Source organism: Manduca sexta, chromosome 5 (genome assembly GCF_014839805.1).
Source record: "Manduca sexta isolate Smith_Timp_Sample1 chromosome 5, JHU_Msex_v1.0, whole genome shotgun sequence".
NCBI classification, from domain to species: Eukaryota; Metazoa; Arthropoda; class Insecta; order Lepidoptera; family Sphingidae; genus Manduca; species Manduca sexta.
This window is the reverse complement of record NC_051119.1, coordinates 5,140,106-5,154,182: the sequence shown is the minus strand read 5'-3', so window position 1 is coordinate 5,154,182 and position 14,077 is coordinate 5,140,106. Positions and strand designations below refer to the sequence as shown.

At 36.7% G+C, this 14,077-nt stretch overlaps 2 protein-coding genes across 5 annotated transcripts in view; one reads left to right on the top strand and one right to left on the bottom strand.

Annotated features, from left to right (window-relative positions):
* Nucleotides 1-367: 367 nt before the first annotated feature.
* Nucleotides 368-6,642, bottom strand: LOC115449910. Its single transcript, XM_030177803.2, has 2 exons — nucleotides 6,101-6,642; nucleotides 368-1,039 (listed from the first exon to the last, which is right to left on the bottom strand). Exons 1-2 carry the CDS (start codon nucleotides 6,455-6,457, stop codon nucleotides 629-631), a joined length of 768 nt encoding a protein of 255 aa, XP_030033663.2. The 5' UTR covers nucleotides 6,458-6,642; the 3' UTR covers nucleotides 368-628.
* Nucleotides 5,381-14,077, top strand: part of LOC115449907 (phenoloxidase-activating enzyme) — a 25,394-nt gene continuing 16,697 nt past the window's right edge. The window contains exon 1 of one of the 4 annotated variants that reach the window (XM_037443692.1): nucleotides 5,381-5,481. Coding sequence is in view for 1 of the 4 variants with exons in the window: in XM_030177799.2 (XP_030033659.2) it covers nucleotides 13,801-13,858 (58 nt within the window). In the remaining 3 variants the exon portion in view is untranslated. Of the gene's footprint in view, nucleotides 5,482-7,321; nucleotides 7,597-13,618; nucleotides 13,859-14,077 lie in introns of those variants that run through there. The other 3 variants (XM_037443696.1, XM_037443688.1, XM_030177799.2) reach the window with 3 other exon arrangements.

Sequence of the window (14,077 nt, the reverse complement as noted above, 5' to 3'; positions counted from 1 at the left end):
AATTTGGGTGTCGTTGGATGGGGTCGAGGTCCCGAGGACAAATATCCCTCAGTGCAAGGGCGTGCATTCTGTGTGGAGACGGAGCGCACAAGAATTGCTTCGGAGGGTACTGAAACCAAAATACTTAGACTATCTTGAAAGTACGCGTCACGTGCTTATTGAAATTGACAACGTAGATACTATTGACTATATAGAAAATGAAACATTTTGTAGCATTTTGTGTCATGAACGCATGTAAATATATCTTAAACATCTTCTTCTCATCTTTCATAAATGATGAGGACTTAGGTACTCTTTACTTTGGCAGAATGGAAAGAACATTGAAACCGCGTCTATTATAATATATTGTCTTTAAGTTAAAATGCAGTTTAAGAATTAAAGGATTATATTTCTTAAATACTTTAATTCATTGATTCACAATATGTTTCATTGGATAGAGAAAGGTGGCAATCGTTGGATGACATCTAGGTGTTCCTAATATTTTACCTCAAGAGGGTAATTAATGGGTGCCACTAGTAAATATATTATGCCTAGTAAACCTGTATTTGTAATGAATAAATAAATAAAGTAGATTTAGATCACCAAATCATGTAAGTTATATCGGGTAATAAAAGGCTTTATTATTTTATTATGTTTCATTAATATCGACTTCGTGGAAAGGATCACGCTTGAAGTGTTGTCTGAGTTCACCTGGAGATACTGTCTCCTCTTGTCTCAAGTAATCATTATCATCTCTCTCAGTATACGCTATAATCATACGCTGTATTTTCCGTTTAAGTTCGCCTTTATATTTAAAATAATGCATATTTCTGATTTCGTTCGCCACGTAGTCACCAAATATTTGATATTCATCAGGCTTATCTGATATATTAGAGGTGGAAGTTGCGTGATCATCATTTCGTAGTATAGGTTTTTTAGATCGTTTGGGCAATGGGTTTGGATATGTCACTTCTTCTACAATTGCATAATGTCCCTCCGCATCGTTGCTAGTACTCTCTTCTATTGCATAATGTTCTTTTGCATCAATGCTAGTATTATCCTGAAAAAAAAAAAATTATACCTTGAAGATACGCAGACTTATGCATCAACTTTTCATCGCTTGTATTGTGTGTGTAGGGTTGGAGGTATTTTGTATGTAAAATAAATAATGAGGTTGGAGTGTCAAAATAAACAGTAAAAGATTTTTTTAAGATATGTATAGAAGCGTCTTTGGAGTATTTCGCACAAATCAATAAGCTATAATAGCATAGCTATAATATCAAGGCATTTATCGCTTGTGTTAAAAACCCTGGTCTAGTCTAAAAAAATATCTGTATACGAATCATTATCGTATTGAAAAAAGTCGCATAACTCTCCCGCGTTCAAACATGTGTTCGTGTAAACAGTCGCAGTGGACGAGAAAGTGGCTCAAGCGATTCTTTGGTGACATAATAGCTTGCGTCTGAACTGTATGATGCAATAAACTCGCGACCATTATTGCTAGGAATAATTGATCCGTCTAAATGAGGCTTAATGGAACGACTACCGAGTTAATTTATTGTAAGTACATAATAAATTCATAGGAGTTGCGCGTTGAGAAGAAACTTGCGCGGCGCAAGACGAGGTGCGGTGAGGCATTGATCGCACACGCCAGGACTCATATATAGCATAATAGCTTTTGCTCGCGGCTTCGCCCGCGTGAAGGAATTATCCGCGTTCATTTTTTTTCCGACTTACTTGATATGTACCGTTATATTATGAACAAATTACACAAAATCATTATAAATTGTAGCCTATGTGTTATTCTAATTTACCTATAACCAATATTACTGTAAAGTTTGATCCAACTCCGTTCAGTAGTTTTTTCGTGAAAGAGGAACATACATACATCCATCATAAACTTTCGAATTTACAATATTAGTAGGATAGTTTTAAGATCCCAACACCAGCAAAACAACGTCCTGACCGTATTTTTAAAAGCTACCAAAATTTAAAATTATACCCACAGAAAAAAATGATCTTAATAGTTCAGCAATATAAGTATTTAATTATATTAATTTCGTAATGAAAATCTCCTAAATTACACATAATTTTAATTGCAACTAATATTATTAGACAGACAATTTAATAAGGCATATTTTGGTAACATTAAGTTTAAAAAAGACCCAAAACTGACTTTGCTAATAAATTATTCATAAATCTACATATTCCCACTCGCGTCGCGCACCTCAAGTACGAAACGGATTCCTCAGACCGTTTGCTTGGCATGAGAATTCAGATCCATGCAGATTCAGTAAGTTCTGAGATGTAATCTGCAGAAGTGGATAACCATCTGGATCCAATTCCTAAAAAATATCCAATAATAATAATATCAGCCCTAATGTACTATATACTTGCCCACTGCTGAGCACGGGCCTCCTCTACTACTGAGAGGGATTAGGCCTTAGTCCACCACGCTGGCCTAGTGCGGATTGGTAGACTTCACACACCTTCGAAATTCCTATAGAGAACTTCTCAGATGTGCAGGTTTCCTAACGATGTTTTCCTTCAACGAAAGCGAACGATAAATTCACAAAGAATACACACATGATTTTTAAAAAGTCAGAGGTTTGTGCCCTTGGGATTAGAACCTGCGGACATTCGTCTTGGCAGTCCGTACCACACCCAACTAGGCTATCGCCGCTTAAAATATCTACTTATCTCTAATACTTATATTTTTATTCTAACTTTGGTATTACACAGAAATTATGAAATTCAAGAATATAACTTTCTGCTATCAATAGTTTAGTAAGTCCGTAAATAACAGCGATAACCTTTTTTCGCGGGAAAACGCGTTACCGCTCCCGCCACTAGAGGATCAGTGGAACGGTTATGTTGGTTTTACCGGTCCTACGGCCCAATTGACATTCGTGATTGTAGCATCATGTGGGCGAGCATTGGACCGAGTCCCTAACCCCTGTATAGCCTACACCGGCTTACCAAGACCCGCGGTGGTCTTCCGCGCAGACGGGACGGCCCTGGGGTATCTTGTTGCACAGAGATAGTTGCGCGGAATCGTTCCTGAAGCGATAACAATACTGGATTCGTCATTCATCGCTTAGGTAGTTAGTGAAAGGCTGATAGGTTAGCTAGGTTAGGGCTTTTATCGTCCTCACCGGTGTGGATCGCGACGCGTTCCTACTTTCATCTTTATTAAGATTAACATAATTTTATTTTTTCTTTCCAAGCTGGCTTGTTTGTTTAATTTTTAGACTTTATTTTATGTCCAATATAAATTATCTTTAGTGTATGTAAGCGACTTTATTTAAGTAATAATTACCTATTCTCATGTACCTTGACTTATCATAAGTGCAACTATGTTCGCCTACGTGATGAATAAAGAATTTTTATTTTATTTTATTTAAATCTTTTCCTGCTCATGAAGTCATTGTGCCTTACGTCATTTAATGGATATTGCCTTTGCTTTACAATCAAATGAAATAAAAATGACTCGGGACCGAAGCGTGTTTTAATTATGTACCATCTAATGCAAGCAATAAGGTTGACAATGCGTTAGGCGTCATTAGTTTAAAGTTTATTTATTTATTTACTTACTAACCCCCTTATTCGTAGACGTTTTTTATCTAAGGGCGGAGTAATGCTGCGATAACGAGCCTGTTTCACAGTGCTGACGGCATGGCAGACTTCGCAGTGCGTAGACATAGGGCCGTTGTGATTGGCTAATATTGTGATACAACAATAGATAAAAAACGTCTATGAATAAGGGGGTAAGTGTATAATAATTGCTGTTGTTACATTTTACGTTCTTATGACTTACTAGTCCTTTTCAGACATTGCAAAGAGGGCGCTATATCAACGACATTCAATTGTTTTCAAGCCAGACAAGAGAAGAATAAGTAATTTCGGTCGCCACAAATGCATTTTCCTTCTTACTAATATAACGCGAAATTTTGTGAAGATGTTATGACGATTGTTTGAATTGAACCCGGTAACTGCTGTACAGATTTCAGTGAATTTCGGCACACACATAAACCGTGTCTTTAATTGACATATAGGCTACTTTTATCTAGGAAAATACAGAGTAATTATTTATCTTGAGGAAGGTCTGTCACGCACGCGAACCCGAGAGTAACATCTAGTATTAAATGATTTAATTATTGATAATAATTTGTACAAATCACGTAAGGCTTCAATGTCATTTATCAATTAAAATTTAGTTTGCAGCCAAAGCAAAATAATATGCGAATTCTAGAACATGTACAATAATTTGATATTATATTGATTCCCCAGAATGCGAATTAAGTGGTCTATGCTAAAATTTTAATTAAAAGTTTAATTTTATGTTTACGTAACTGTATATGCGCCTCCTCGTTATATCAAATGTTTGCGTTGTAGAGTGAACATTTCGTTGAGATCTACTGAATATTGTTATTAATTCACACTTCGAACCTCAATGGCTTTAAAAAAAATCCCTTCCCTTATCTCCTCCATACATGCTAACCCCCATATTCATAGACGTTTTCTATCCAAGGACGGAGTATTCCTGTAATAACAAGTCTGTTTCTCAGTGCTGACGGCATGGCAGCCTTCGCAGTGCGTAGACATAGCGCCGTTGTGATGGCTAATATTGAGATACAACTTGAATCTAGTTGGCTGTCAGATAAATAAAGCTTAACAAACAGCAAGCTGTCACAAAAACGAAGCTGAGAAACAGACTTATTATTAGCGCAATGCTTCCTCCTTAGATAAAAAACGTCTATGATTAAGAGGGTAAGAATCCTATTCCTAACACCTAACTCCTTTCCACAACTTGCCTCTCCCTTCTGGAGCCGCTATAGTTAATAAGCTGGCATTCCATTAATAGCAATGGACGAAGAAAAGTGTAGCATTCCCAAAAAAAAACTTTCTACATGTTATATAAAACAGACCGCGGACCAATAGACTCCTAAACATTCAAGCCTCATTTACGGTTTAAACGGATCGATGATTGCTAGCAATTATCGTACGCAATTATTGAACTCTGTCTGGACATGCGCAATAGCGAGACAATTATCGCCCGCTTCGATGTATACGAATCTTAATAAATTTTCAAAACGATTATTGCTATCAATAATTGCGAACGATTATTGCTAGTAACCATCCATCCGTCTAAACGAGGCTTTATGAAACATTTCGCTTATATCGAAATCGGATAAAGCGACATATCGGTTAAAGCGACAGGCGTTGGCGGAATTTATTGGCTGTAACAACTATCTCTAACCTAAAATATAATTTTGTTCTTTTAATGGAATAGTTTCTTATGTTTGATTTTGTACATTACAGAATATACTTAATACGAAAACGATTTCTTTTCTAACATCCTTGTTGGTCGATACATTGTAAAATTTTAGGTGAGCCCTATAAGGCTGTGACAGCTGTCAAAATAACGTGTGTGTTTGGGAGTAGATGATTATGATCGAAAATTGATAATAATTTAAAAACATTTTTGACTGGATTATAACGGTATGTAACAAAAAATATCTCATAAAATTAATGAGCAGCAATATGTTTAATTCGTTTAAAGGTTATTTAAAGTTATAAGCATACGTTTTCAATAATGATTTCTAGTCTATTTATTTGTGACATCGGTAACTTATAATTAGTGGTATAGATCATTTCATCCAAGAAGACGCGCCCCACTATTTTCCCTAATAGCTTAGAGAGTGCTGATCAACTTGAGTGCACGCGCACTACGATTGTAGCGTCGACGCTGAAGTTTAAATCAGCCCCCTTACCCCCTCCTCTGAAAGTGGTGGGGCGCGTCATCGTGAATGACCTATAAAGAGCGTTACTATTACTGCAGATGCAACAACAAAGTATTTTCTCTCATACATTGCATTGAGCGGTCAAAAATGACTAAAGAGTTATTATAGGTGTAAATTCAACGACAACTGTAACGGGGCTTACCTATTTTACAAAATATATATAACTGATAAGGGCGTATAGATGTTTGCAAACCGTCCACACGCACAATAAAATCTTTATTACTACTAAAGTTATTGTTTATAACGACTATCGGTTATATCGTCCAGATTAAATGTTCCCTTCAATATCGTTATAACTGGTTATGTTTTAGTCTTACCATCGAATCCTCGGTCGTCGCCGGCGGGTCTTGATTCAGCGTGAACTTCATCGCCTCGAAATATGCCCACGTCTTACTTTCATATAACTCATTGGAGTTTTGGCCGCATTGACGTTTTCGTTGTTTCTTCAGTTCTTGAAGAAATTGTGTTTTCAAATTGTGTATTTTTCTAGCGATTTCACTAACATGAGTGTCGAATTCCTTCGCTAGAAACTGCAGCGCGAATTTTTTTTTGACTTTGTTCCGATAATGAATGTTATTCGTGTCCCATAACTCTCTGCGTTGTTTATATTTATCTATCAATTGTAGTATTTCACTGCGCGTCCACAGTTTTTTAACATGACAGTCATCTGACATGTTTTTGCTCAACAAGATAAAACTTTAATTTGCAAGCAATATAAACAGCAAGTTCTCGCCAACACAAGTTTTCGAATTACACATGCGGCTTGCAGCGAGCTCTGCAAGCTATAAAACTCACGATGGAACCGCGCCGCGATTGTGCACAAGTTAAAAATAGCTACTTGCCAGCAAGTATTACCGCTTGGTACTCGCCCCGCGGCCCCGCGGCCCGAGGATTGCCGAAGATAGCCGATCGTCTTACTCAGTGTTGCCAATGTACAGATTTATCTGTATTCATACGGATTTTAGCGCATGTTACAAATATTATTGACGCCATTGACGTATATTCTATGGATACGAATGTCCATATAAACTATTTGTTCAAAATCTGAACTAAAATGGTAGCCAAAACGTCACTGTTATAACCTATTTATTCACTTGAACAATAAATAATTTTACTTGTTTGACTAATATCCAGGTTTACACTTAGACTCGAGTTCTTATATCATGAGCACCACTCCGTACACAACCACAAGCGCATCTTGTACCCACGTAAGACATATATATATATCGGTGATTGACGCAAATATTTATGGAGATTTTCACAGTTCGTGAATTGTTCATTCAGAATCCGCACAGATTTTAACAATTTGTGAATTACTCATACAGATAAATCAAAAATGGCATGACAACATGCAATATAGGATTAGATAATGTAGAAAGTAGTAGTATCGGGACATTAAAAGATTTTCGGAAAATCTATAAGTACATAATATATTATTTCATGTTAGAAATACAGATATTTCTCAGCGATCTGGCAACACAGGCAATACTTGCCGACGAATACTTTCCAATCGCTACTTGCCAGCACGACGCGAAATTTTATTTACTATACTCAATGGTGGCTTGGAGGATACCACAAGGGGGTTCCGAACTACGAAGTCAACCATTTCATCAGCCAGCAGATATCTGATATACGCAGTGCAATGATAACACCCAACTGGAGTGCACGCATGTCGCGCGTGCGCCGTACACAGTTCGCGTAGTGCTCCGCCCGGCCCCCGACGAGGTTCTCCTCGGCGGCGCCACTGCTGCGATATGAAGTGAAACGAATGGTAACAATGCAAATGAAAGTAATCATGAACCTAACCTCACTAGTGAGTTTAGTAATTATTTATTTTACTACAATTTATTTTACTAGAGTCAACATTTAGGTGGTGCAGAGACTAAAGAGGTAGGTGTTCACAACGAGAGAAGGTAGTCGAGAGAACATTAACAAAGAAGACTGAAATCAATTAAAAATATAAAATCTACGTCATATAAATATACCCACATACATACATACGTACATACAAACGAATAAACATACATAAATAATATAAATTATATAGTATACTAGCTTCCGCCCGCAGCTTCGCCCGCGTGGATTTCGGGTTTCAAAAATGGAGAAGGTGCTCAATTTGTCGGGATGTTTTTTTAATTTATGGTGGTATGCAGGTGGTCCGATTGTCCGGTCAGGGTCTGATGATGGGATCCTGGTGAAATCGAAGGAACTTTTAACCATTAAGGTTGCACACGAAATGACGGAAGCTTAAAAATGGAGTAACTTCTCCCGTTTTCCCAACATTTTCCATCACTGCTATGCTCCTATTAATTGTAGCGTGATGAAAAGTATACTCTAACCAGCTCAGGAGTATGAAAAATAATTGTACCAAGTTAAGTTAAAATCCGTCGAGAAGTTTTTGTTTCTATAACGGTTATACAGATTACAGACAGACAGACAGACAAAAATTTTACTAATTGCATTTTTGGCATCAGTATCGATCCCTAATCACCCCCAGTTATTTTGGTAATATATTTCATGTACAGAATTGACCTCTCTACAGATTTATTATAAGTATAGATATGCAAAAGTAGCTCAAAAATTGTCTATAACGAAAACACGCATTTTAAAGTAAAACAAAAGAAATAATATCGTGAAGCCAACCAAATAACTAATGATATATTAAATTTTGTGACTGTTCAATTTAGTCGGGTCCGCGATATCACTTTTATTGAGTTTCAGAACACGACATTACATTATTATATTCTGTGCTCCAACGCACACTGCTTTGATGTTAGGAACACACCTACATTGCTTAGACAACAGTGAACTTTATCTAATAGCAATAAAGCTCAAATTGACTCTACGTATTAGTTAGAAAACGTTTGTATGGGAAATAGAAAAATGCTGTTTTGAGGATTTTCCCGGCAATTATTCGAATTTTTCTCACCTTTTAAACCTTCCCTAGACCTCCACGAATAATTCAAGACCAAGATAAGATAAATCCGTTCAGCCGTTCTCGAGTTTTAGCGAGACTAACGAACAGCAATTCATTTTTATATATATAGATTATATGGAATTTATAGTTCGACCGTAATAAACCTTTTTTTTTATACAGATCAAAGATTATCGGGCCACCACGTAAATTCGTTGACGCATTAATGTTTACAAGAACGTAATTAAAATATAGCATTTTATGCATTGTACTTAATAAATAATAGGTACTTATCCAGAGTAACTTAATATTTTTTTATCTCAATTAGATAGAGTTTCTTACGGTACAGACATTAAAAGGTATAAGCAGTTAGTTATAAACCAGACATTAGATAAAATTTGTGCTGCAAAAGTTATTACTAATTGGTACTATTGGTGAAATGTCCGTATTACATGTCTCAGCGTCATTAGATATGAATACAAATATAATCTACTTAGCTGCAGTAAGTATGTTAATATGCGTATTCGAAACGTTCAAATCTCAATATGGAAACACTATGAACTATTTTACATAGTTTTGTTATTCCACGATAGATGGAGTAACCATCCCATGAGCGCAAAATTTTTGTACGACAATCTTCCCTATTTTCGCTCTATATAATGCTCGAACACTTTGTTGCAGTAAATTTCTGAAAATTCGGGCTGAAGACTTTATATTAAAATATATTTTTTGGTACTTTTTTAAAGGATCAATTCCGTCACACATAATTGTCGCGTTTAACCGTTTGCGCAGCGCACGCAACGGAAGCTTTGAAAAGGAATAAATTGTTGCCGTTTTTGCAACATATTCTATTGATGTACTATTTCACTTGGTTACAGCTTTATGTTATATAGCATATGGCCTTCCTTAATAAATGGTTTATCCGACATTAAAGAAAAAACAATTTGAACTAATAATCCCTGAGATGAGCTATTCCTGAGTTCAAATAAATAAACAATGTCTTCAGCTTTATATAATACTAGCTTTTGCTCGCGACTTCGTTCGCGTGTAGGAGTTTTCCGAGACAATTTTTTATTCCGACTTACTTGATATGTATCGTTATATTATGACCAAATTACACAAAATGATTATAAATTGTAGCCTATGTGTTATTCTGATGTATAACCAATGTTACTGTAAAGTTACGTCCAAATCCGTTCGTTATTTCGAGAAAGAGGAACAAACATAATATATAGATTCATACATCCATCCTCACAAACTTTCGCATGTATAATATTAGTAGGATTATATCGTAGCACTACCTCAGGTTGTGAAGGTATTGTTGTATAATGTTTTAGTTTCAGTGTAGGTAATGTCAATTTGTAAATAAATGGAATTTTGAGTGAACAAACTCCGAATATTATTTTTCGTTTTCCTCGAATTCTGCAGTAAACAGTTTTTGGATTTTTTTATTATCGCAATAAGTAGTTAGGTAACAGAATTCGATAAAGAGCAGAAAGGGGACAGTATATGTGAAAATGTTTGTGTATCGCAATAATTTGAAACGTTAGGGTTGCCAGTAATATACATAGTTTCACTTAAGTGTAACTACTGGACATAATAAGACTTAACATCTCATGTCTCAGAATGGCGAGCGCAGCGGAATACCAAACAATACTTTGTAATTCAAGGTGTTGGATGGTGTTTTTCTGTTTATGGGCGGTCGTATCGCTTACCATCAGGCGAACGGCAAGCTTGTTTCGCATTCAAAGCAATAAAACAAAAAAAAGAAATTTGTATCCAAGTTCTAAAAATTCACACATCTGTTGCAATGTAACTTATATTTTTCTAATGATCATTTTAGTTAAACCATCCCCTAAGTGGATCACGACTTGCTACTAAGCTATAACGCGTTTTTTCTAAGCTAAAACAAAATATTATTTATAACACGCTATATTATAAGCATTAATCAATTCTGAAACTTTAGAATCTACGTAACATAAAAATGATACAAATATTTATTAACTGTTTAACCCTCGTATATACCGGAACTGTTTTTTAACAAAACTGTTCTTTATCCAAAAAGTAACCCATGTTTACAAATATTATATTGTCGTCATTTTCATGGTTCCTTTTGGCTTTGTCTAATAGCGAAATGTAGTAAGATCTTCCCCGAGGCAATTCTTGTGAAGAAATAAACATGAAAAAATCTTTATTTAAATATTATAAAGGTACAGAAAAAAAAGCCAGAGGTTGAGTCTGTGTCTTGAGAAACCACTGAATTTGTTGAGCGCGAGTTAGAGAGCGTTATATTTTGTATATGTGTGTGTGTGTGGCGGTGATAGCCTAGTTCGAACGAACTGCCAAGACGAATGCCCGCAAGTTCAAATCCCAAGGGCACACACCTCTGACTTTTTAAAAAATCATGTGTGTATTCTTTGTGAATTTATTGTTCGCTTTAACGGTAAAGGAAAACATCGTGAGGAAACCTGCACATCTGAGAAGTTCTCTATAGGAATTTCGAAGGTGTGTGAAGTCTACTAATCCGCACTAGGCCAGCGTGGTGGACTAAGGCCTAATCCCTCTCAGTAGTAGAGGAGGCCCGTGCTCAGCAGTGGGCAAGTATATAATACAGGGCTGATATTATAAGGCCTATGAGGGCTTATGAACACTTCCCGTCCTTCTTCCCTCCGCTCATCTTAAAGGGGTGAAAAGTCAATGTTACCATAACTTGAACATAAGAAATCATTATGTAAAAGAGACGTTTAAATCGGACCACGTGGTAAAAATTATCGCTGATCAAACATTACTTTATAACGATTAATGGATGACTATTGCTCCTTTAGAGTCGGTTGGAAACTATGCGTTCAGAATAAAATTAGACATAAATAGTTTAAAAAATAATTATGTACCTATCTATCTTGGTATTGTCTACCATTCGGGTAAAGATAGAAATCATTATGTAAATTGTTATTCTTTTTTCCTTGTGTCTCACAAAAATTACAAAAATCACTCTTAACATTTTGCAGACTGCGAACTAGTTGGTGCTTAAAGGTCAGAAGCGTCGTAAGCGTAGGTATACCTATGTTTCCACTATGTTACCTTCATTTTCGTTGCTAATTTTTTTAGTTATGTATATTGTTTCGTTAATTTCATGATTAATATAATGCAGTGTGCTATGAAAGTGGTAAAAAAACACGACTCGTGTTATTTTATTGTGATTGGTTGAGACTAACACGTGACTAACGTATTGGTCTCTCGATCAATCATAAACATCAAAATGAAACATCGACTTACGAGTCGCGTTTTTGGGACATTCTAAGAGGACTTCTGTTTTAGTAATATTTGTTTGTAATTCTTGTTTAAGTTTTTGAAAAAGGTCCCATTAAATTTTAAATAATAATAATAATATCCGCCCTGTATTATATACTTGCCCACTGCTGAGCACGGGCCTCCTCTACTACTGAGAGGGATTAGGCCGTAGTCCACCATGCTGGCCTAGTGCGGATTGGTAGACTTCACACACCTTCGAAATTCCTATAGAGAACTTCTCAGATGTGCAGGTTTCCTCACGATGTTTTCCTTCACCGTTAAAGCAAGCGATAATTCACAAAGAATACACACATGATTTTAAAAAAGTCAGAGGTGTGTGCTCTTGAGATTTGAACCTGCGGACATTCGTCTCGGCAGTCCGTTCCACAACCAACTAGGCTATCGTCGCTCAATGAATTTTACAATAAAATTTTACAAAGCATAAAATCTAATCACAAATAATGCCTTTATTAAACAAGTAGTCAGAATTTGCATCGCCATTATGGAAATATGTAGAAGAGAAGCGGGACGCGATCAAATTGGCAGTTTCAGACCCAATTTCAGCTTGGATATCGTCTAGGTGCATACGTGGAGGGTAGGAAGTATTGTTGCCGCACTTATGTCATGGTTCCACATCATGCCTCGGAACACACTTGGCGAAAAGTTAGTGCCCTGGTTGCATCCCTGCCTACCCCTCCCAGGATGAAGGCGTGATATGTGTTTAAATTTTATCTACGTGGTCAAACCTTAACGGAGAGTGACAAGTACCTACGCAGGTATACTGCCGTGATGAGCGCAAAAGTGGTATGTCCGGGAAATCTTATTTCGAGATAATCAAAGTTTTGTAAATATAGTTTTATAGTTTTGTATGTAAAACTGAGATAGAGAAACTTTTTTAAGGTTTTTTTAACAAGTTCTAGATACCGTTATTTAGGTAAGTTCATTGGATGGGTATTTTTTTAAGCTATCTGATGCCATAAATATCAAGATTTTAATTATTTTTGAGATACCGCTTTTGAGCTTAGCAGGGCAGTATAACAGTACAGAAGCGTGTGCGCAATACTCAGATGCATTCTCTACCTTCACTGTCATAGAGAGACGACAATCTGTCGTGTCACATAATGGAACAGAATTTGGGCGCAGGACCAATCAATCTCTTTTTTTTAAACATGACCCTACGTTTGTTAGCCTGGCAAGGGACAGCTTATACAAACACATTGGACTTTTGGATGAGGCGCTCGCAACCCTTGAAAATTATTGCTGAGGGCAACCAACTAACAGGTTGCGAATCTCGGCTCAAGACGGTCACTGGGAGGGATGAGACATCAAGGATTATGGAAAGGGCTAACGACTTTACATGATTTTTGTATAAAGGAAACAGTACGTCTTCCTCGATGCGCGCAAATTTGGGATCTCCCGACCCTCGTTATTATCTGTATTTGATTCAGATTTAAATATCTTTAGTCATCACACGTCTATATAGTCATCATCATCAGCCCGTTGCAGTCCACTGCTGGACTTAGGTCTCTCCCAAGGTACGCCACAGAGCACCGTCTTCTGCTTTATGAATCCAGTCGCTGCTGCTCTTGTGTAAGTCGTCCCGCCATCTGACCAGAGGGCGTCCCATGCTACGTTTGTCAAGACGCGATCTGCAATCCAAAACACGCTTACTCCAGCTATATAGCAGCAGTCTATATAGTACCTAATACCTATAACTGGTATTATGGTATAAAACTGCACAACTAGTTTCCTTGCTTAGTGCCCGAGCTGTCGCGTCGTGAGAGACAGTCGCGCGGTGTCCGGACGTTTAAAATGCATTTCGTGCTCGCATTGTGTGTCTTCGCGATTAGTGCAGGCTTTGCGAGTGGACGTAAGTTTTTTTGTTCATAAAATATTTGAATTTAGATTTCGATATTTTTCGGTGAACTTCTATTTTATAATGTCATATGTTGTCAATAAATAAAATAAAAAGGTGTTTATAATTTTAACATGCGACGATAAAAGCGTACTAGGTTTTCAACGGCGTATATTTTTTAGTTATCAATAGATAAGGTATCGCTTCAAAGTTTCACCGCATCTCTTCTTCTGC

Bases quoted from the DNA above. Each gene is read 5' to 3' on its own strand.
- LOC115449910 (XM_030177803.2), bottom strand. From the start codon at position 6,457: ATGTCAGATGACTGTCATGTTAAAAAACTGTGGACGCGCAGTGAAATA. The intron at 1,040-6,100 runs GTAAGACTAAAA...TTTTTTTTTCAG, and splicing joins CGACGACCGAGGATTCGATG to GATAATACTAGCATTGATGC.